Source organism: Notamacropus eugenii, chromosome 3 (assembly GCF_028372415.1).
Source record: "Notamacropus eugenii isolate mMacEug1 chromosome 3, mMacEug1.pri_v2, whole genome shotgun sequence".
NCBI classification, from domain to species: domain Eukaryota; kingdom Metazoa; phylum Chordata; class Mammalia; order Diprotodontia; family Macropodidae; genus Notamacropus; species Notamacropus eugenii.
In genome coordinates, this window is record NC_092874.1 from 292,414,176 (window position 1) to 292,438,144 (window position 23,969).

Here is a 23,969-nt window from a genome sequence, read left to right on the forward strand (position 1 = left end):
ATATAAATGTTTATGTGGAAGTGTGTCTAAATGTTGGTCTTTGCTCTCCAAGAACCTGCTGCAGACCTTCCGTCCTTAGGAGGATGTGGTCTGGAGCTGTTTGTTACATGCCTGGCATCACCCTCACTCTTGCCTGTATCCCTGTGGTCTGGCTGTAGGGGTCAAGGTGTAAGCCACTGCCACAGATAGACATTTTTTCCGTCCTTTCTAAGCAGCTGAATTAGTGATAACAACCCTCCAGGAGAAGTCAAGAGCCCTGGGTTCTAGCCCTGGCTCCCCCACTGGCCTCTGTGACCTTGGGCCAGCCCACCAGTGCTCTCTGACCCTCAGCTCCCTCATCTGAAAACTGCCTGCCTCCCGTACCTCTCAGGTGGTTGTGAGGATCAAGTGAAACGCTGAAGGGAAAGTTCCTTAAGATGTGTGAAGTGCTATACAGACTAAGATGTCCTTAGTGTGGTGATTGGTTTTGAGGCAGGAGGATGGAGAGAAACTGCTTTAGTTCTGTTTCCTTGGATCTTGGCCTGTAGAGAGTGGTCTGAGAGATTCCTTCTTTATGTGAAAGCCTAAGTCAGTGGGACCTGTTATTACAGGTTCTTTGGTATGGTGGAGAGAGAGAGGACCTTTGGGAGCCAGGCTTCTTGGGGATTTGGGGCAAGATGCTCTCCAAGCCAGGCTAGCAGCCGGCACATTTCATCCAGAGACAGATGGATAGGAATTCAAGTATGACCTTCCTAAACGCTTACACACACTCTTATTACCTGTTTTTGTTTCTTTTTTAATGGAGTTGCTTACCCATAATAGATAGTTACCTTTTTTCTTTTCCTTCTTTTTGCCAGATTTTGGGGAACTAAGCAAGAAATTGGCTGAAGTATGGAAACAGCTGCCAGAAAAAGACAAACTGGTAAGTGTCTGAATTATCATTTAGCAGCTTGATGTGGCTGGAATACTCCTAAAAGCTCTGGCTCCGTCAGCGGGGCTTTGAGCCTCTTCTGGTCTCAGCTCACAGAAGCTGAGTGATGGTGGTGGGCAGAACTTGCCACCCCTCAGCATGGCTGTCAACTCCTGGTGAACCACTGGAGGAATGACTCTGTGCCTACCAGAGCCAAGTCATTTCATGGCACCCTAGAGCTGGAGGTCTTTGAACCCAGCACCATCATTTTACAGGGAAAAGGGATGACATGACTTGCTTAGGGCCTACAGCCAGTAAGCGTGAGGTTGGATTTGAACCCAGGGCTTCCCATCTCTAGGTCTAGTACCCTATGCTATACACTGCCATGCTGCCTCTAAATAGAATTTTGACTAACTTGGTATATGTCTTCCCTCCACTAAGAAAGCTCATAGCTTTCCACACCTCAGCAGACTTGTGGCCAGAACCTTGTGGAAACAAGTCCCCTTCTTAGAGCCCTCAGGTGTAGGACCTTTAGTTGCATTGGATCTTGGTCTCAGAGATGACAGTTGCCTCTCAAGTGGGAGAGCTGATGGCTTCTCTGTGCCTTCTCATTCTGTCTGATTCTGACCTGCATCCTTCCCTGAATCTGACCTTGAGGATGAGCCCAAGGCAATGGGAGCTTTCCTCTGACCCTGGACAGAGCTCTGCCCCTTGGTGCTCCTGCTGCCCCTCCTGTTCTGGGCATCTACATCGATGATCACATCTTTGGCCATGCCTGCTCCTTACACACACTGGGCCCCTTTGGGGCAACTGCAGTCTGGATTCTTTGGAGAGCACAGTGGTCATGATTTGTAGTCCCATGCCCTTGCTGCCCTGAGAGGGTGATTGGAGCCCAAGGCTTTCCTCAGCAGTCTCTCCTTCCATGTCCTTGAGTTGGGTTCATCCCAAACTCTCTGACCCAAGGAGCCAACTTAACTGATCCTCAGAATGAGAAGCATGGCAAGAGCCTTCTTTGTTGGGCACACTCCCCCACCAAACAGAAACAGCACTGGAAAGGACCCCCAGTCTGGGGCATGACACACAAAGACCCTGTGCCATTTCAGGCTGCAAAATGCTTTCCTTGCAACATCCCCATGAGGGAAGCAGCCTGGAGAGTGTTGTCCCCATAGTAAAAATGAAGAAACCAAACCTCTTGAGAAGGGAAATGTCCCCCCTTCATGTGGACCCCAAGGCCAGCCCCACCTAGACAAAAAATCCACTGTATCACCCTGAAAGGGCCCCCTCCTCAGACGGTCACTAGTGCCGAAGGCCCAAGGCATTTTGGGGCAACTCTGCTGTTAGCCTCAGTTTGCCTCTGTGCCCCTGGGGCCACACAGAGCATGTCAGATCCCCCTTCCAGGGTGGCCTCCTTTCTACATCCCTAGTTGCCCCAGAAGATTCTCCTGTGCCATACTCTCCAACTCCCACCTCAATGCAAGGGCTCTGCATGACCTCCCTCCTTCCAGACCCCCCAGGGCCCACCCCAGGGCATCCTCCTAAAAGCAGAGTCCTTTGTGCAATTGTTTGAGTCACAGGCACAAAGCAAAAACTATTAGTCATTTGAAATCTATTTGGAATTTGAATTTGCAACCTTATATCCTCAAGACCTTTAGGTCTTCTCTCTTCAAGAGAAAAATATTTTATTTTATCTTATGTTTGGATGTTTACAAATACATCCAGTTAGAGAAGATTGTATTGCTATAAATACTTTGGACGGCAGAGCTATCTATACCAAATGTTTCAAGGGAATGAGAATTGTTTTGACTGTGATTGTATGTGTAGCTTTCTTGACCCAGTGGGATGTCTTCCACCATGACCTATGGTAACCCACTTCTCTTCACATTTGGGGAGAACTCTTTGAGTGTGAATGTGTTTTTTGTTTTTTTGTTTGATTGTTTTGCTACCAAAGGTAATCTGAGGGGGAGGTTTTTTTGATTGTTGGTTTTGTTTTTTTTTTAAAAAAACTGTAGTCTTGGGCTGGTCCTGCTGTCTCCTAATGCTCCCATTTCTTTCTCATGTGCACTGTCTCCAAGCCCTGTGTCGTCTCCCCACAACAACCCAAGGAGGGATGCAAGGAAACATTTCATCCCCATCTGACAGATGAGAACATTGAAGCTTGTAGCCTTAGCTCTGGTGGTAGGGCATGTACCCAGTTATGTTTCACCCTGTTAGATTAACTCACCGCTCCATCACACCAGACGTTTTGGAATCCTAACCTTAGCATCTCACCTTTTCATTATCCCATTCCACTTCCTGTCATCTTTATATTGAGTGAGTGTCCCGTCCCTCCTTTTGTCAAAGTCACTGATAAAAATGCAGCAAGCCCAGGATCAGGGAGAGATCCCTACAACATTACACCAGACCCTCCTTCCCTGTTCTTCAGCAGCCTAGTCACTCTTTAGGTCCAGTCATTAAATCAGCTCCAGATTCAACTCACCGTGCTCTTATCTAACCCATGTCTCATTCATAAGACTATATGGAGCGCTTTTGTTCTGTCCCTGGCTAAGCTGCAGGAACGCTGTGTCTGTAGCAATGGACTACCAGCCTAGCAACCAGCCTGTCATTGGAGGAAATCAGATTAACGTGTCATGACCTGTTCAGGATAAGAACATGCTAGCTGTTAGTGACTTCTTGCTTCCCTTACTTTCTTTATGTAAGATTTTATTTATTTTCAGTGGCCCTATTTTAACATGGGGAGGGATAGCTAGTAGGATCCCTACTGCTATCACAGGCATGGGATGCTGAGGGGCAGCTCTCTCCCCAGCATAGTCATGGGCAGGTGGTCTCTGACTCTGGTGCTGAAAAGGGCCCTAAGAGAGGACATGGAAAATGGGTGGAGTCAGGTTCCTCCCAGGGCTCAGCGTAGAGCCTGTTGTAGACCTCTACTAAGTGCTTACAATCCTTCCCCTGGAGTAAGACCATCTAGAATTTTGCCAGGAGCTGAAGTCAAGCTCAACCACCTCTGGTTTCAAGGCACCATCCTTTTCCCTTTAAAAAAAAAAAGTATCCATCTCAGGTCTTCTCTCTCCTTCCTGTTCTCTACACACTTAACAGACATCTCTGAAAGCAGCCAAACAGTACCACAGGTTCTCTCCATATCCTGGAGAGCCGAGACCTCCCGCTCCTCAGAATCAGGAACTGCCTATTTTAAATGGTCTTGCATTTGGGCCCAAAAGGCTGGGCTTCAAAGGAGAGAGAGTCCACAGGTCAGAGAGCATCATCTGAGACAGAGAGCCCTGCTGGTGGTATGAGATCTGAGGCCTGCACAGAGGTGGCATCACCATAGATGAAATCTGCATCAAGCTGGGCGGCTGCAGAGTGCCTGCCTGACCCTCCCATAGTGGTGGGCTGCTGTGCCGAGGGTGCAGATGAGGAAACAACCTCATCAAGGAAAGGCAGGCCCAGGGAGGCCCCTGGCACACTTGTTAGGGGCTCCTGTCTCCAGAGTCAAGAACCATCTAATGATCAGAGAGCAAGTATTCATTTGTCAATCATGCATTCATTTAGCAGCCATTTATTACTGGCCACCGTGTTCAAAGTACCATAGGCAGAAGGAAGCCCAGAGGTGATCCACTGTCCCTGCCTTGATGGAACTTGCAGTAGTAATGACTCACATTTCTAGGATGCTTTCAGATTCATTGAACATTTTCCCCACAACAACCAACACTGTGAGTTAGATCATAAATTATTACTATCATTATTATTTCCACTTTATAGATCAGGAAACCTACGCCCAGGGAAGTACCTGACTTGCCCAGGGCCACTTCACTGGTCAGGGTCAGAGCGAGGCTGGCCCCAGGTCCCCTCACTCACAACCCCCAGGCCCTCCTCATAGCCTCTCCCACAAACAGAGCAGCAGTGCCTGCTACAGCCACAGCACAGAGAGAGGACAGGAGAGGGGTGCTGTGTGAGAGCTCCAGAAAGCAAAATGAGGGTCAGACCTTGAAGGACAATTCAGCTTGTAGAGAGGGAGGTCATTCTAGTTATGGGGAGCAATGAAAGCAAGGAGCACCCTAATTCTGCATTTGGAGATTAAATCTGCCTAACCCTGGAGCCACTCCTGCTGCTGACACTGCCATCTCCACAGCTCCCTGTGGGGGGAGACCATGTTCATCAGGGTGGATTAGCCCTGGGCCCTAGCCCTGCCATTACTCCTCTTCATTGTGAAATCTATAGAGTTGGACTTTCATTGTGACCCTCCATCTCACAAGATTCCCCCCTCCCCCTAGGACTACCCTCCTATAATCAGCTCTATGGGAGCCTCAGCCCTGGACCTCCTGGCTGAGTCCAGCAGGCCAACTTTAATTTACCTCTTCCCTCTTGTTCCCTCTGCCTGACCATCTTTCCTGACTGCCCCACCCTTTGCTATCTGCACAGGTCTGGAAGCAGAAGGCCCAGTACCTCCAACACAAACAGAATAAGGCCGAGGCCACCACAGTGAAGAGGAAGGCAGCCTCTGGCTCTGAGGGGGCCATGAGAGTCAAAGGTGGGAGCGATGGCAGCCTCCACTGAAGGCTCGTGGGGAGTGGGGGTGCAGAGTGGAGGCCAGGAGGGCCTTGGCAGGGGAAGTGTGGGGATTTTCAGAGGTATAACAGAAGCCGTGGCTCTGGTGTCCAATTCAGTAGCCAAGTCTCACCTCTTTCTTCTCCTTTGGCCTTAGCTTCTCCTACTGGAGTGATGTCGCCACATAAAAAGTCCCCTTCCAGCACGGTAGTGTCATCTTCCTCCCCAGCTAAAGTCCCTGAGACAGATCCCATCGACGTAGCCGCACACCTCCAACTTTTAGGAGAATCACTGAGCCTCATCGGTCACCGCTTGCAAGAAACAGAGGTGAGTATGGTGGCCGGGCCTCAACCAGGCTCTACTGATACCTCCAACCTGATCCCTGCCTTACTGCTTGAGAAAGTGATTTCTCACAAGTCACCCTTGACCTCCCAGTGACCACATATACGTCCTCAGCATCCATAAGCTGTTATGATATAACCACCCTCCCTCCAGATCAATCTTAAAATAGAACTTTGCTTAGACCATCTTGCTGCCCACAGTCTTTGAGCAGCATCCCTTTACCCTCTGAGTTAGAGCCTCCCTCTCAGTGGCCTCACCCTGAATCCCTTCCTCAGGGGCTCCCTCTTCCCCAGCTTTGCTGGTATCATCCATAGCAATGCCTACCCCATGAAACCAGGGCCTTACAGCATCTTGTCTGTACCTCTCTGTCTTCAGTTATAGTCATGTAAATATTTGTCTTAACCCCCTCTCAAACTGTAACTTCCTCCTTCTGGCACAGAGAGGGTGCTTGATAAGCCTGGGCTTGGAGTGTCCAGGATGGTCCTGGTGACTAGGGATAACTAGCCTCTGCTTCCTGGCCAGCAATCTGCATTAGGCTGGCTTTTTTTAAACCAAAGCACCAAGAAGAAGCACCCTTATGCCTCGTCAGGGGCAGCATGGTCAGGGTAGCCGGGGCTCCTGGTATGAACACTGGGGGTTCATGAATCCATGGGATGCAGAGGCTGCTGCCGCTTTGTAAAGCTTGTCAAGCCGGGTACGTTCAGATGTGCTTTTCTGGTGCTGGCTCTAAAATCCTATAATCTGCAGAGAACTGTCTTCTGCCTTTGTCAGTGCAAATGGCCCCTTTGGGCTGATTGCTCACAGCCTGGGGGCTCAAACCACTCGGTCACCAAGGCCTATATTGACCTGGGAGAGTCTGGATTTTCCTAATTCCTAATCTCCCAAAAGGCTTGAATTGGAAGCATGATCATCATTGGAGGGCTTTGTGCTTCCTGCCATCTGAGGGCCTCCGCTGGCTGCACGTAAGTCAGCCTGGCTCTGGGCATGCTAGTGAGCACCAGGTACCCCACAGAGTCACTCTGGAGTTTCTTCATCGTTCCCCAGGTCTCCCTCTTTGACTGACTCAGCATTCGAGCCTTTGGATAGCTTTCTGTAGACGACTTGAGCAGTTCGATCACTTCTCTTAATGTGACTTTCAGCCAGGAAATCCCCCTAAGCTTAGAGAAGGTACAGCCACTCCTGGGAGGCAAGGGAAGTCATTACCAGCTTTATTCAGCAGATAAATACAGTGTTGGACCTGGGACTTGTGGAAGACAGAAGGATTGGAGGGATGGATGGTTTTTATCTTCAGTCCCAGGAAAGTCGGGCACCCTAAATGCCAGTGACCTTTCCTTGTTCTGGTGAAGTTGCCCCAGCATTTGTTCTTCCCTTAAGTTTAGCCAGTTCTCTCCCCCAGGAAAGAAATGGAAAATAAAAAGAGTGTCATGTAAAGCAGACGGAGCAGTCCTTCCCTGGCTGGCCTGTGTCCGACGGCTGGCGTGGCACTAAATCTCTGGTCCTGGAGGCTCAGCACAGGTCAGCTAAGAGTGTTTGTTACATCCCACTTCGAAATGCAGGCATAGGCACATCCCTACAGCCGGCCCAGGGCCCAAGGCCTACGCTAACTTCTAGCCCATGGAGGGGCCTGCCTCTGCCTCTCTCAGCACTCATCCAGCACTTTCTGCAAACGGCAGGCTGAGCATGGGCCAGATAGGAACAGGGCCTCCAGGGCCCAGTGTGGGCCCCAAGGCCAACCAACAAAGTATCTGTCTCCTGAGATGCAGCTGACCCTGGTAGAAAGAGCTGGTGCAGCCACCCCCCACCATGATGTGCAGGGACTTGGCCTAGTTGAGGCTGGAACCCAGGCCATGCTGCCATCCCAAAGCAAGGCAATGGGACAGGGCTGCCTGGAGGAGGGGGGGTGGTCTGTTTTGGTAGCACTAGGGAGGAGGAGTGACAAGAAGGGCTGGCAGAGTGATCCTTTAACCCTCCCAGCAGCCCCAGCAGGTGCATGTCACATTTATCCACATTTCATAGAAGAGGAAACTGAGGCAGAGGTGAAATGGGCTGGCAGAGTGATCCTTTAACCCTCCCAGCAGCCCCAGCAGGTGCATGTCACATTTATCCACATTTCATAGAAGAGGAAACTGAGGCAGAGGTGAAATGGCTTGCCCAGGGTCACACAGCTAGACCTAAGGTCTAGGGTAGGATTCAAACCATGGACTTCCTGACTCCAAAATCATAACACCACTTAGATCATTCTTAAAATGTTTTGCAATAAAGCAAAGCAATAGCATTACCTCCCCAGAAGTGTGAGCAGTAATTGTTGGCATTCACATAGCAGCATTCTGTGGCCACAGTGTACCTTACATGGGATCCAATGGGCATGTGGCACATGAGATAAAAGTAGAATACCCCTTCATATTTGTTCATAGGATTATTGCTTTTTCCTAGATAAGGAAATTAAAACCAAAAGAGGTCAAGCCAGGGGGTCAAGGTCAGCTAGGTCACAAGTGACAGATGCAGTCCCACCATTCCTCTGGTCCTGCAGTCTGGGCACAGCAGCTCTGTGTCTTACTGACATGACGAGGCCCTCAGCACCCTGACCTAGGACAGGCAGTAGAGGAAGTGGGTGCTAGCTGGTGCCTGTACATCCCTGGACAGGTACACCCCAAAGGGCTTTGCCCAGCATTGTATCCTCCCAGCACCTTCACCACAACAGAAAATGTAAATACCACTCACATTTTACACATGAGGGAACAGGCTTGAAGAGAGCCAGGAGTCGCCGGAGGTCACTCAGGTCATGAAGGGCAGTGCTAGGCTTGGCATCCAGGCTTTCACACCCATGTCAGTGCCCTCTCTACTGCACCACCCTCAGAAGGCGAACATTGATTCCAGGCCCTAGTGACCATGAGGCTGCATACAGGTAAGATGCACAGGGCCACAGACACGCTGACCAGCTGTGGATCCATCACACCACGTGTCACGCTTTGTGTGCTCACAATGGCCAAGCAACAATGGGGCCATGAGGGGCGACCAACTGCCATGACCTTTCTTTGCAGGGGATGGTGGCTGTTTCCGGAAGTCTCTCAGTTCTTCTCGATTCTATCATTTGTGCCCTCGGCCCTCTGGCCTGCCTGACCACACAGCTGCCAGAGCTGAACGGCTGCCCAAAGCAGGTCCTGGTGAGTCATGCCTATGTGGGGTGTCTGTGCTGGGCCCCTGGGTAGCTCCTGCTGTGTGTGCATGTGTGTGTGCGTGTGCATGCCCCAGCATGCATTCTCCACACTGTCTACCTGAGGGAAGGGGATGCCACACTGAGAAGGAAGCAGCAGTGAGAGCTAGGTTCTTTAAATAGGCTTAGGAAAGAACAGACACAGTCCAGTTGCCCCAGAGGTATATGCCCACTCTGGCCCTCCCCTTCCTCTTCCAGGTCTCTCTCTCTCCCAAACAGGGATAAAGAGAAATCCCAGCAGTTCTGCAGCTCATAGTTCCTCCCCCAGGGCCCCTCACTGGCCACCGCATCTCTGATCCATCCCCTGGGCCCCTTACTGACCCCCCCATCTCTGATCCCTCCTCTGGGCCCCTCACTGATCCCCCTCCATCTCTGTTCCTTCCTTTGGGCCCCTCACTGATCCCCCTCTATCTCTGATTTTTCTCCTGACCACCCCTCCAAGCTCTGGGTCCTGAGGCTCTCACTGACCCCTCCCCATCTCTGGTCCCTCACTTGGGCCCTTCAATGACCCCCCCTAGTTCCCCTGCACAGAGAGCTTTTCATAAGGTTCCCCTCAGTCAGTGCCATGTTCTTCCTTTCCAGTCAAACACTCTGGACAACATCGCCTACATCATGCCTGGACTCTGACACATCCTCACTCTGCCCCCTTGCTGGCTCACGTGGACATGGACTCCTCTAGCACTCTTTGCTGGCTTCTGGGTGTAGGTTTTAATGTTTTTAATACATATACCATATATACATAGGATTGTAACTACCTACTTTTAACAGTTTTATGGAACGTGAAGGCTCAGCCAAGGGGAGCTTTGGCTTAAATGTGGGTTTGGGTTTTTATTTTGTTTTACTTTTCTTTTCTCCGGTGGTGGATCAATCTGCCTTAAAATCACAGAAACTTGGGGGCCTGGGGGGGTGTTCTGCGCACCGAAGGCACCTCTTTTATGGACAGATAAAATATGGTGGTTTTGTTCCAAGCCGAGTATTTTCCCCCAGACCTATCATTGACCGTTTGCCTTATCGATCTTGCAGTCTGAAGTGTACTAGGAAAGAAGGGGATGGGGAGAGGGGAGAGAAAACACAAATCCTTTCAACTCGAGGTGACCATCTCCACTTCACCCCCAGGTGGGAGATGACAATCATCTCCATCTGGAGGGAAAGAACAGACTCAGGCAAGGGATGACTAGCTCTGGGTCCCATCATTCGTCTGGATGGAGGCTGAGGACATAGGAGAGCTCCAGCCCTGGGTGCCAGGTGGGCCAGCTCTGCCAGCACACCGTCCCTCGGGGGACCAGCGCCAGAGTTCTTCCCGGAACCGCACTTACTTGGATGCTGTGGCAGGGGCTGGCGGCTCCAGGGCTGGAATCCGGACTCACTGTGCCACCGAGGCCTCCTGATGGTCACTGCTTCAGGTGCTTCATGGCAAGAGAAGACATCGTGTGCTTAGCATGGCTCTTCCAGCGTGGGAGTGCTGAGAATTCTGCCCTCTGCGCACATAGGAGCTATAGGAACGCACTTGAGTCTTAGGTAGTTTTGTATATGTGTGTGTATGTCTGTATGCGTGTGCATTTTAATCATGTATATTTAACTCTTTAAAATCTGTTAGTTTTTAATTTATCCTGTAAATTTCTGTATATATAATTTAATAACAAGAAACCTCCACCAGCAGCAGCATGTGGAAGATTCAGATTGTTAGATTTGTTCCTGTTCCCATCCCTTCCCTCATCTTCCCTCCACACACACCTGTAGCTTGAGGCATTTCTGACAGAGAAGAATCATTCCTTTAGGCTTCTGACTCCTCATGAAAAAATGTGTGGGCTGTGCAGAAGGTAAAGGGCTAAGGCGTGTGTGTGTGCACGTGCGTGTGCGCGTGTGTGTGTACCTGCGTGCGTGTGTGTGTGTGTATGTGCATGCTCATGCCCTCTTAGCTTTGTTTCCACACAACCAGAATCATTTTACTTTCTCGTAGGAGAGAAAGCTGTTGAAGTTTGGGAGCAGGAGGTCTGGCCTCTGCGATCTGCCTCCTGGACCACTGCTTGTTGGCCTCTCCCTAGGCTCCAGCCCAGCAGGGTCAGAGGAAGTTCTTGGGGAGCCTCTAAGGCTCACCGCTCCCATTACATAGCTGTGCCATCTCCAAGCTCAGTTTTGGGACAGTTGCTAGGAGCCGTACGCATGCCCCCTCACCACTCAGAGCTGCTGTGTGGTTTCACCGGAAAACAGGGAGGAAAGGGCAGGGATGGGAAGTAGCTGGCTTGGCCTCTTGACCCAAAGCTTTGTTGCACACCAGTAAAAGCTTCCATTTTAACAAGGAGGGAATGCTGAGACTTGGATCCAGAACCAGATGAGGTTCCTTCTAAGTTTGCCATTTGTAGAGTAAGAAAATTCTGATGTGGGCCCATTCTTGTTTTTGTTTTGTTTTCAAAACCGAACCCTATTGTATTTGTATTTAAAATTTGTACACATTTGTATAATAATCTGTACCTTGTGGCATTTGGTACTATTAGAGGGAAATCTTTGGATTCAGACCTACTTACAGTTTTTATACCATTGCTTTGGTTTGGTTTTTTAAACAAATCCTAGTGGTTTGGTCCAAATCCCATTAAAGTTGTATAAAGAAATAAAATTTTGTACTTATATATTAAAAAAAACCCACATTTTTAATATTTGGAGTATCGTCTCATCTGTTTTCCCTGTGCTACAAAGCAGGTGTTAGATGCTTTGAGAACTCATACCACGCCCCTCTTCTCTTTTCCACTGAGAATTCCATCCTCTTTTTCTAATACAACATCAACCTTGGCCATTTTCCTGACCCCACATCCACCTGTGCTGTCAGGTTTCACACTGTGAGCGCACTAGTTTCCCCTCTCCATGCGCCAAGGACAGGAAGTCTTAACACTCTGGGGAAAATGTCCCCACTCAGTAAAAACTCATTTCTCTCTAGTGCTTTGCAAAGCACTTCCCCCTTCCTCCCCCCCCCCCCCCCATGAATAATGAGGGAGCTAAGGCTCAGGACGAGAGGCTGATCTGTCATGATCACACACAGCAAGTTTCAAGGCCAGGATCCAAACCAGGATCTTCTGACAGTCATCTCACCCAGTCTTTTTCCACATTAGTTTCCTCATCTCTAAAATGAGAGTTCTGGACCATGGCCCATGAGGTCCCTTCCAATCTGAGGGCCGTGATCCTGTTAATTCCCCACTCCAGCCTCCTTTCCCACCTTCCCCTGTCACTTCTCTTTCTGCTGAATATCTGGTTGGTGCAACTGGAGACCGCCAAGGTTGCCTCACCCCGCTCCTCAGGCCTGTGGCTAGCAGAAGGTCCCTGGGGAACCTCCTTTACAGAGTGATCAGTGTCTACATTAGCCCATCCTGGATGGTTGCAGGGAGTTAACCTTCAGCTTTCAGTGTTCATGCTAATGGATTTCTTTCCTTCCCCCCCTTCAGCCTCACGTTAACGGGATTAAGACTTGTCTGAAAAGCTGAAAATGCTAGACACAAACATTACTCAGACAAAACAGAGCAGAAATATCACAAGGCTGAGAGGAATAAAATTGTATCTTTGTTTTGACTAGACCTGTGATTTCAAGGAATTCCTTCCTATCAATGCAAATCAGCACCTTCTCTGACACTAAGTCTTAAGAGTGTTATCTAGAGTCACAGGCACAGTGTGTCTGAGGAAGCGTTGGAACCCAGGTCTTCCTAACTCTGAGACTAGCCCCATCCACTAAGCCATACTGCCTCCTGTGCCTTTATTGTGGGATAAAATCAAATTCAAGTCATATTAAGCCCCCACTATGTATGTTCAAGGCATTAGGGCCATGAGGACAATCGCTACCCTCAAAGAGCTATAGCGGAGGCAGGGTATAACAGGACAGAAGTAAATTAAACATTTGATTTGATTCAGGAGCAGCTGAACTGTACTGTTCTTGGAAATAAGCTGGGGTTCTTAAAGTGGAGTTGGAAGGAGTGCATTCCAGGCATAGGAGACCACCTTGCAAAGACCTGGGAGGGTGTTTGGGATTGGAAAGCAGGACTGGCGAGCCACCTAGTACAAAGAGAGAAGAAACCATAGAAATGGGAAGAGGCTGATTTATGGAGGAATCTATTAGTGGGTGTGGAAACTAGCCAGAATTCATTAATCAAACAATAAATGTGTGTAGACCACCTTGTTCAGCCCTAGCTGGGAAGTAGGTTTGGATCAGACTGTCTTCCCTGCACTGATGGAAGAGGGCAGCAGAGGGGCGTCAACACTTTCCAGATACTTGTCAAATGAATTCACAAGTTGTGGAACCACATGTTACCTAAGTAGTGGGAAGTTTGTCATAGGAGGCCCAAGACCCACCCCCATTAGAATGTACTGCTTTCCTTTGTCTCTGTACCCCGAGCTCTGAGCACAGGGAGGGCCTGCAAAACTGGGAGTTTAATAAATTCCTTCTGGTTGATTAGTTGATCATTGGGTTCCCCACCACCATCACTACCGCAGCTTGTAAGTGAATGACTTGCCTACGATCATCTACAAATGGCATCTAAGCCAAGCATTTGGTGACATCTGAGTGACTGTTTTGACGGTGTGAAGGTAGAAATGGGAAACAGAGCCAGTCAGTTAGTGAGAATGAAGGGTAATAGAAAACAGAAAGCAGACCCTTCCTACTGCGGCCATGGCCCTGGCCTGCCCAAAATGTTCAAAGGAAGGCCTTTAGTTCACTCCATGTGGAGGACTTACTGAAAGGGAGAGGCAAGAATTCAGTCATCATTTATTAAGTGCCTACTGTATGCCAGATACCATCCTAAGGCCCTGGGGATACGAAAAGTGACAAAAGACAGTCCCTGCCCTCAGAAAGCTCCCAATCTCATGGAATTGCCTAGCATGTTAAAAAAAAAAGTTTCAATCTTTTCAATCCCAGATCAACTTAAGTATGGGAAGGCATCAAGTTTAGAGAGGGAAGGGAAGCCTTGGGTCCTGAACAGCTCTTGAGTCTAGGCACGAGACCAGGTGGTATGATGGAGACAGTCCACAAGCCAGGAGTCCTGGGTTCCAATATTCTCCTGTGACCCTCCCTTCTTTCTTCATCTGTGAAAAGTAGGATGGAAAAAAATCCAGAAGCCACTTGGGTGCCCATTAGGGGGATGGCTGAAGAAATTACTGTATGAGATTAGATGGGAATGTTGCTTCACCATAAGAGAAGAGGCAAAGATATGTCATTAGTTAATGAATTTGAGAGAGAAAGCAGAAGCCCAAAGAACAGGTGTCAACAGACCTGCGTAGAGGCAGAGAACACTGAACTGGAAAAACAGTAACTCATGAGTCCCGTGGTCATTGTCTCTTCTGTCCAATAGCAAGGACACCAGTCCAGTCACCACTTTTTATCATTGTTTTCCTTGCCTAGAGCAGGGGTTGGCAAACCCCTAAGGATTTTTGTATGAACCTAAGGATGATTTATGTAATTTGCCAACCCACACTTTATGGCATCAGGGCATCTTAAATCTAGAAATGAAAAGAATCTCAGAGGCTTTGTGGTCTAGGTCTGCCCAGGGTAACTTGATTATATGCATCAGAGGCAGTATTTGAACCCAGGACCTGTGACTCCAGAACAGGGAGTTTTTTCCACTGCCACCCATTGACTTCTGGAGTGAGACATGTTCTCTTGTTTTTATTTTTACTTGGTCAATGGGTTATATGCTTATTCTATGACTTGTTTGGGAGTTCCATTGTGCTTCTGGGGATTTTTCTGGGTCTGTCTTTGCTTTCCCTACATCCATTTAAACATGTCTGCTGATGGAAGATAAAGTAAAATTGATCCATTAAATGCATGGAGCTGAACTTAGACATCTCTAAGATCCTGTGGTTTTTGCACACTCTTCCTCTGTTCTCCTCTGAAGCAGACACATGGGAGAAGGCAGCCCCAATCTGGTGTCAAAATGTGCTCCACACCTCCTTCCTGACCATGCAAAACACATGAGCAAATAACTTAGTGAGTTCCCCCACTGGAATGTGACTTATTTTATCTGCTTCCCCCACACTTGGCACCATTCATTCATTTATCTCTGGGTTTCAGTTTCTCCCTCTAACAATGCCTGCCTACCTCATGGGGTTAAGCATATGGTATTATGGAAAGACTCCTTTAAAGAGAGTCAGAAGATCTGAATGTCTCGTCTTTACTACTCATCGGTAACTGGGAGACTTTTGGCAGCCTCGACCTCAGTGTCCTTCTCTGTAAATTAAGGGCATGGGGATCTCCCTTTCTACTCTGATAGCTCCCATGTGTAGCACATCAAGGTTGACGAGGCACTTTCCTGACAATTACCCTCTTATGGCACAAGAATTAACGTCATTTTACAGATGAGGCAGGGAGGCTTGGAAAGGTTATCACTTGTCTGCAGTCACACAGCTGGTCAAAGAAAGAGCCAGATCATTGTTGAAGCCCCTTTAATGGCTGTGGTGAGTGTTAAATATGGATTGGAAAGCACTTTGAAAACTCTAGGGCTTATGCAAGTACAAGGCCCTGGTACCCTATGGTTGGGTCTTTCCTGATTCCTCCCAATAACTTGGTATACGTTTGTATTCGCTTGTCTGTGTACATTCTCTCCCTCTCCCCTGTCCCCCAGTAGAATGTAACCCTTGAGAGCAAACAATGCTTCCATTTTTTACTTTGTATTCCCAGGACCTGGCACATACCGGTGTCTGATAAATGTCTATTGAATTGACTTGAACCATAGCAGCAACTAATATTTTTATAGCACTTTTAAGGTTTCCTCTGAGGCCTAAACAGATTTCAACTTTTGTTTAGGTCTTTTAAAAATCACATTATTGTAATCAATGAATACTTAACACCTAATAATAATAAAGAAAACTTGTTTTTATGAATTTTTTTGTGTTTATGGCATCTTCCTAATAACGCCATGAGACAGCCAGTAAAAATGTAATTATCTCCATTTTACAGATGAGGAAATAGGTTTAGAGAAGTCAAACATCTAATAAAATAACTTGAAGCTGGCCCACCTGATTTCCATCTTGAAAGGGCAACACCTTGCCAAGTGGTTCTCTCCCCTTGGGGTTTCCAATTCCTGGATTTTCCTTCTTTTTTCAGAGTGAACAGATAGGCTTGTTGGAAAGGGACCACTGACTGTTTTGGAAAAAACAATGAATGGTCTAATAGTCCTAGTCCTTACCGGAAGGGTGGGGAAGGATGACGTGCTTACAACCACAGGGAAATCAGTCCAACCCTCAGCTCCTTTAGGTGTCCCTGTTCTCCACTTAATTATTCAAATAGAAACTGAGACAAAGGGAGATGGACTTACCCAGGTTGGCACAGCCAGTGAGCAGAAAAGTTAGGTGAGAGCCTAGGTCACTACATGACGGCTGGGCCTTGGTTTACCCATCTGTAGGGGGAGGGGGAGAGCCAGGAGCTCCATAAAGCCCCCAAACAGATGCTGGAATACCAAGGAGTTGGCTAACGGGGAAGGACTGCTTAGTGAGCTGCCATGGTGACCAGGGGTGGGGAGGAATCATACGGTGACTTGGGGATCACTGCGTCCAGCCCCCCATGAGCACTTATTGAGTGCCTACTGTGTGCCAGATACCACGGAAATGACAACAGTGAGGGCTCCAGGGGGGAAGCCGCACAAGGCAGGAGTTTGTGCCGGTCTCCTGGTCCCTCTTAGAGGGCAAGGGCGGCCCCTGACTTTCCTTATATGCGCTCCGGGGCTGGCACACAGGAGGTGCTTAATAAATGCTGATTGACGGTGACTTCGGCAGGTAGGAGGGGAACCCGGCGTTCCCACTCCGAGCCCATCCCCTCGCCCTTCTCCGCTCTCCCTTTTACCATAGAGTCCTTACACCCGGAGCCCCCGGGGGCCAGCCGGGAACGCCCCCTGGCACGGAGGGGCAAACTGAGGCCGCAGGCAGCCAGGGAGTCGCTTATGGCTGTAGCTGCGGGCAAGCCCCGCCCCCTCTCTGGGCCTCCGGTGTGCAACGGTGGAGGAGGGGAGGCCGGGGGCTGCCCTCGATGACCTCTGACATTCCGCGGAGGAGGCTGCGGGGTGGCGAGGTTGCGTGACGTCACGAGGGCCCCCTGCTCCCACCGCGCGCCTACGCCTCGTGCCGGTGATTGGCACGTCACGGGGCGGGGCCTGTGGCTGCTCGGGGGGGGGGGGGGGCGGGTCACGTGACGACTCCGAGGCCGTGGCAGTTGCTGTCAGCTGATCCCTCGGGCTCGGAGGGGTGGCGGCGGCGGCGACCATGGACTTTCTCCTGGGGAACCCGTTCAGCTCCCCTGTGGGGCAGCGCATCGGTAAGTGCTCCGCGCGTCCCGGCCTCCCCAATGCCGGCCTCCGCCTCCTGGGGACCCCTCGGGCTCGAAGCCCCAGATCTAGGGGACTCAGGGGATCCTCCCCCCCTGCCTCGAGAGCGCGGAGTGACAACGTCCTCGAGCCAATAGAAAAGGTGGTTTGACCGACTGGCGAGGGCTCGGGCCTATAGCCTGCTTGGGGGGCGGGAGCCGGAGGCCGCGGCTTATCCAATCAGCGCCCGAGGAGGTCCCCGGAGCCGGGCAGAAAGTTTTCTCTCTTAAAGGGCCCGCAGCGTTCCCGCCCCCGGGGCTCCGAGCGTCAGCTGCGCCGGGACAGGGGTGTCCGGGGTCTGGCACTCGGCACCCGGGCGAGGGACCTCGAGGCAGAGGGATCCACGGGACAGAGCCTGGGGGGGCGGAGGATCTGGGTTCCAGTCCTGCCCCTGACTATTCCGGGGCGGACCAGTGCCCCGAGGGTCTTCCCAACTTTTCTGCGTCACTTCTCTTGTCTGAGCCTCAGTTTCTCATCTGCAAAATGGGGGTGCAGTTCCACGGACATAAATTGGTCAGTAAGCATTTTTGTAGCTCCTGCTGTGTGCCCTGGAGGACTCAGAGTGACCACGTGCAGACCAGATACAGGGGAGGGGGAAAGCTCCCTACTGTGCGCGTAGCCCTGGGCTGGGGAAGCAGTGAGTCTGGGTCTTCTCTGTGTCGCCAGACCGCGGCCCACAGTAGGCGCCTAATAAATGCTGGCTACAGCACTTTCTGTCCCAATCCTGCCTCACTTCCCCCGGGCCACACCCCTTCATCTGTCCCCATTCTCCGGTAGATTTTTGATCCTCTGAATGAAAAGGCATCTATTAAGCACTTACTGTGTGCGTTGGGGGTCACCAATCTAGATGGTCCCTGGCCTGGAAAAGCTCGTGTCCTGTTGAGGGGAGACCACGCATTTAGGCCTGATATTCTGAGAAGTCACTGCAGTTAATCAGTTAATTAACTGACTAACATGTATACAGTGGGTGTCATAGTTATGCAGATGAATGAAAAGTTGATCCTAGGAAGAGGAAGGGGGGCTTCATGGAGTAGGTGGCATGAAGCTGATCCTCCAAGGAAAAAAGAATTCTGAAAAGTAGAAGGGAGGACCTGAGGCTGGGTCTGTCCCAGCTGAGGAGGGGGCCACTGGAAGACCCTGCTTTGTCTGTGATCAGTCAGTCAGCAGCTCCTTTAGGTGCTTACTCCGGGCCAGGCATAGTGGGAGGGGCTGGAGACCCAAAGAAAGGGGAGCTCCCTTTGTATGGGTGGGAAGATGGCTGTGCCTAGGGAATGGGTACAGAGTGGAGAGAAAATCATCTCGCAAGAGAGGCCTTTGGAAGAAGGTAGGATTTGAACTGAGTCCTGGAGAAACTGGGGTAGCAAAGAGCAGAGGTGAAGAAGGACAGGCTTCCAGGCATGGGGCACAGACAGTGCAAAGGCCTGTGGGTGGGAAATAAGAGTTATGTGTTCTGGAAACAGCAACACCAGCACACAGGAGGTGGAAGGTGGAAGACTGGAATGGGGTGAAGGACTTTATTTTCTATTTGATCCTGGAGGTGATGGGGTGCCACTGGAGGGGAGGAGGCAGAGTGGCATCTGGGTGAGGGGAAAGACAGGGCTGGGGATGCTATCAAAAGGCCAGAAGGGATGAGGACCTGAACCAGGCCTTTTAATATTTGCATGACCTGCTTAACAAGACTGTGCTGAGGATAAGATGAGATTCAGAAGGCGGCTGGATTACTCACCGGGTGGAGCACAACTAGTCCAAACTTAGCTTCAGCTACTTTTTAAGTATGTAACCCTGAGCAAGTCAGCTAGGTCTGCCTCAGTTTCCCCACCTGAAAGTGGGACTACTACCAGCCCCTCTCTCCCAAGGTTGTTGTGAGGATCTGACTCCTCCTCTCCCCCTGCCCCCCACCCCCCACCCCCCAAGGCATCTTCTACAATGAGAGTTCTGAACCAGAAAGACTGGGATTCTGGTCCTGGGACTGGCCTGGGCAGGGCAGCCTTGCAGACTGACTGTCCTTTCCAATTCCAAATGTCTGATCTGATTTCATCCCAAGCTCATCCCCCATCTCTGGAATTCCAGCCTTTGTGGTCAGAATAACTGTTCTCAGATTCCTCCCAGGGTGGGGTGATCCCAGCTTTAGACGCCTCCTGGAAGGCCACCTGACCATGAGTCAGGTTCTGGGCTGGAGAGAGCATGCCTGTGGCTCCTGAGTCTTCCCACCCCCCAGTCCCAGACTGCCCCACTTTCACTTCTGGCCAAGATTGGAGCTTCCCTAATTGACAAATACAATGGATTTTTGGAGAAAATTCACCATTCTGAGTTACAGCAATTCATAGAGTGTAACTCTGAAGGCATCTGTGAAGTGTCTGCTTCCTGTGGACCAGGCGTTTGCTGAGAGCACTCAGAGAAAGCAAAAGAGGGCAGAAATGAGGAGGGATGGCATTCCAGGCAGAGGGGACCACCAGGGCAAAGGCTTGATTTGGGAGAGAGAGAGCATGATGTATGAAGCAGGACAATAAGCTGGGAAGAGCTTTCATTGCCAGCTGTGGGCACACCAATCCTTCCAAGGAAACCTTATCAATAGTGTCTCCATTTTACAGATGAGTGAACTGAGGCCTAAAAAGAAATCATCTCCTCAGCACCATGTAGCTAGTCAGTATCAGGCAGGATTTGAACCCAGCTCTCTCCTCACTCTTTGGCAAGCTCCCTTTTGTATGTAACCAGTTTTCCTGAGGGTTTGCCTTTCTTAGCACTAACCAGGAGGTATAGGGGGTCTTGGAAGGCTAAGGAAGCTCCTCTTGGTAGCCTGAGCTACTCCTGTTCTCTCCCAGCCATCAGAGCATCCCAGCAGCGCTGGAAGGGGTCTGGCAGGTCCTTTGTCTGGCCCTCTTATTCTCACTGGCACACAGTGACTTAGCCAAGGTCCCAGAGTCAGTGACAGATCCAACAGGAGAAGCAGACCATCCTCCTCTCCTAGTGGCCACCTTTGACATTAACCCATGGTTCAGGGATTACTGAACTTGAATGTAACTTGAATGTTCTTAGCCCTCTGAGGTTTATGGCAGCCTTGTGGGCTGGAGAATCCACTTAGTATTATGCCCATGTTATAAAGAAGGAAATCGAAGCTTAGTGGACTAATTGATGTGCCCAGGGCCCCAAATCTAAAAGCACAGGATATGAGTGTTCTGCATGTAGTGGGCCCATACATCTGTACTAACCCAGTGTTCTGCATGTAGGAAGCCCATATACCCTTATTAACCCAGTGTTCTGCACGTAGTAGGCCCATACATCTGTATTAATCCAGTGTTCTGCACATAGTAAACCCATACATCTGTACTAATCCAGTGTTCTGCACATAGTAGGCCCATACATCTGTACTAATCCAGTGTTCTGCATGGAGTAGGCCCATACATCCGTACTAACCTGCACATAGTAGGCCCCTGAGAGGTATTGGTTGAACAGCCCAGTCATCCTGATTCTTCCCTTAGTCAGAGGTAGAGTGAAACCGCATGGCACTAATCTAGGTTCATCCCGAATCCTTTCTGTTGGCCCAAGGCCATCTTCTTTGGGGGTGGAAGGTTCTCCCCAGAAGAGCTGCCTCCCCACCAGGCCCAAGGGGCAGGATCTGTAGCCTCTGAGCCCCATCAGCCACGGGCAGAACAGCCCAGAGCTACAGTCTCCATGGGTCTGTGCTGATAATGGAACAAGGTCACCTGTATCCACTTCAAAACTGCATCTTTATACTCATTTTTTGGGCCCATATGGGCAGGCTTGAACTCCACAGGCTCCTCCATCCTCCTACCTGACAGATGGTGGCTCTTCCAGCCCATGGGGTCCACCGTGACCCCTGACTCCCCTCATCTCTGCAGGCTGACAAATATAATTTAGTTAATACTAACCTTCCTGCTATTGTTTCTCTATCCATGGGCCCCTTCACCAGGGCAACAGCCCAGTAGGGAAAGGTTTCCAGATTAATAAGTAATCACTTGTGATTACATTTGGTGGTTATCTAAGCATTTTCTAAGTACTGTCCCAGGACAGGTCCTGCCAGCACCAAAACATAGGGCAGGAGACAACCTGAGGACAGACTACGATTCAGGAATTCTGTTTCCTAGCTATGGGACCTCCCAGAGGATTACAGGGGCTGAATAAACAAGGGATCTGTAGCTTCCACTTATATCAGAGACTGGCCCTAATTTTCATTTTGCTCTGCCACCTACCTGTGTGACATTGGGTAAATCACTTACCTCTCTGTGCCTCAGTTTCTCTGTGAAATTCGACTAATAAGGCAAACAACAGTTGCCTCCCTGACTCTGAATTACAGTCCTTCTGTTTTTCCCTAATGATTGAGTGGGGAGGGCAGAAAAGGCAGAGAAAGGGAAGAACAAAAGTTATTTGTAGGGTTGCAAGCCTGGTGTTTTAGGTAGATGATATTATCAGCAGGATTAGGGAAACGGGAAAGTGGAAAGATGGTCCAACCCTCTTGGGGGAATGTTTATGGAAAGGTGGCAGGGCCTTTGGGGAATGTTTAAAGGAACAAGTGTTGCAGCCTATCTTGGGAACATCTAGTTTCTGGTGAGTGGGACATGGAAATAGAGATTTCCCCTGGGCAAATGCAGAGGTCAGAAATGAAGCTTTAGGAATGATTCTCTTACAGCCATTTAGGAGAAAGACTGCCATTTTTTTTTCATCTGGAAAGATGAAGGTGGGAGTTAGGGAGCTGGAGGAAGCTGTCTGTGGAGGAAACATCAACAGCTGGGGCAGAGAACTGACCAAACTAGTTAAGGGAAGGATAAGTAATCTGGAGTTTTAAAATAAGAATAGATTTTTTTGAGCTCTTCTGTTTTTCTAACCCTGATATTTCCTCCGGTGTCCCTCTCTCCCCTCCTAGAAAGTCATATCTTAAAACAATTTTAAGAAAGAGAATGAGAGGGAGGGAGGGAACAAAATAAATTTAAAAAGAGAGAAATTCTCATGGTTTTTCCCTTTGGTACTAATTGTTCTTTATAACATGGAAATATGTTTGATATGATTGTACATGTGTAGCCTATATCAGATTGTACTCTACCTTGGGAGGGGCAGAATGGAGGGAGGGGGAGAAAATTTAGAACTCAAAATCGTATAGAAGTGAATGCGGAAAACTAAAACCAAATAAATAAAATTTAAAAAGAAAAAAGTGAGAAAGAAAAAAATTCCGCCAAAGCAAGCCTGCCATTCTCCTCAGTGTTCCGCACCTTCGGACACCCAAGTAAGGGTCAGGGGAAGGTGTCTTCTCATATCTTTCTCACATCCAGGCCTGTTCTTTATATTTTTGCAGCATTCAGCATCTGGTGTTCTTTGGAGAATTTCGAAGAACCACCAATTCCTTACCTGAAAAAAAAAAACCTAGGTGGGCCAAGATAGGTATCTTCTGAGTATCTGAAGGGCTGCCATTTAGGAGTAAGTTGATTCTTCTTGATCCCCGAGGGCAGGAATAGAAGATAGGAGTTGGTGAAAGGTAGATTCTGGATTGCTGAAAAATGAATTTAAAGTATACAAAAGTGGAATGAGGTGTGTGAGAAAAGGGGATGTTTTTCCCATCCCTGGAGGTCCTCTGGTTGAGGGAGGCTGGATGTGAGCGATTCCTATTCTGCTGGAGGATGGTAACTCCTGGCTCCTTCCCAGCAGACACAGCCCCAATCACACTAGCCAGGGAATGTCTCAAGAACTAGATAGAAGGACAAAGTTCATTTGGAGGAGCGGTCTGAAATGTTAAGAGAAACAATGACAAAGAGAAGGAATAAGGTTTGAATCTCACTTCTGGTCGTCCTGTTATAAAGCCGTGACTAGAAGGAGATCACTGGAACAGGCCAGCCAACAATCAGTAACCCAGAGTTTGATGACTCTCCCTTCCCCCTCAAAAAAAAAAATTTACCTGGAGAACTCCCTACTCAACATGAATATGAACAAGGAAGCCAGCTGGCAAAAAATTAACTTTAGGCAAACATGCTAGACCAGGGTGGGGAACCTGCAGCCTTAAGGCCACCTGTGCTAGTCCATACACCACATTAGACAACCTGGTTAGCAAAGATCACACCATAAAAAGGAAGAGAACCAGGCCACAGCTGGGGGGGGGGGGGGGGGGGCGGGCAGAGTGGGGTCCTCCCCCGCCCCATTCTTAACCACCTATGAGATTCTGTCATTTAAATCGCTGCGTGTTAAAGACTGAGGGTAGATTCTCCATGGCATAGTGGCGAGGCTGGCTATATGATCTTACGCAAATGATTTAACCTGTCTTGTCTCAACCAAATAGAATTCCTGCCCTAGCCACCTAGGAGTATCACAGAACCAAGGGGAACAATGACCATGAAAAGGCCTTCGGGATTGTTGTCAGCCAGAGCAAGCACATGATAGACTTTCAGTGAATGCCTGTTGAATGAAATGAAGACAGTTCTAGAATAGAGCCTGGAAAGGTAGGAGAGGTGGGGCTGAGCCGTGCGGGCCAGAGATCAGTCCAGCTGTGGTCAGCAAGGCAGATGCCCATGGGGAGAGAAGGTCCAGATGCAAGAGAGTGGACAAGGATGTGTAAGTGAAAGCAGGGAGTCAGGAAAATGGATGGAAACTGGTAGTGAGTGAGATATTTGAAGGGAGAGAGGAATTCTAGCATGTTGAAAGAGCACAG

The 23,969-nt window shown here is 49.4% G+C and overlaps 2 protein-coding genes across 14 annotated transcripts in view; both read left to right on the plus strand.

Annotated features, from left to right (window-relative positions):
- Nucleotides 1-11,641, plus strand: part of HMGXB4 (HMG-box containing 4) — a 32,191-nt gene extending 20,550 nt beyond the window's left edge. For 7 of the 8 annotated variants that reach the window (XM_072655862.1, XM_072655863.1, XM_072655861.1 and 4 more), the window contains 5 exons: nt 837-901; nt 5,306-5,414; nt 5,589-5,758; nt 8,815-8,937; nt 9,570-11,641. In XM_072655862.1, the coding sequence (XP_072511963.1) occupies nt 837-901; nt 5,306-5,414; nt 5,589-5,758; nt 8,815-8,937; nt 9,570-9,614 (512 nt within the window). In that variant the 3' untranslated portion in view covers nt 9,615-11,641. The remainder of the gene's footprint in view (nt 1-836; nt 902-5,305; nt 5,415-5,588; nt 5,759-8,814; nt 8,938-9,569) is intronic. The other variant, XR_011977403.1, reaches the window with a different exon arrangement.
- A 5,501-nt stretch (nt 11,642-17,142) lies between these two features.
- Nucleotides 17,143-23,969, plus strand: part of TOM1 (target of myb1 membrane trafficking protein) — a 48,392-nt gene continuing 41,565 nt past the window's right edge. For all 6 annotated transcript variants that reach the window (XM_072655866.1, XM_072655867.1, XM_072655869.1 and 3 more), the window contains exon 1: nt 17,143-17,268. In XM_072655866.1, the coding sequence (XP_072511967.1) occupies nt 17,217-17,268 (52 nt within the window). In that variant the 5' untranslated portion in view covers nt 17,143-17,216. The remainder of the gene's footprint in view (nt 17,269-23,969) is intronic.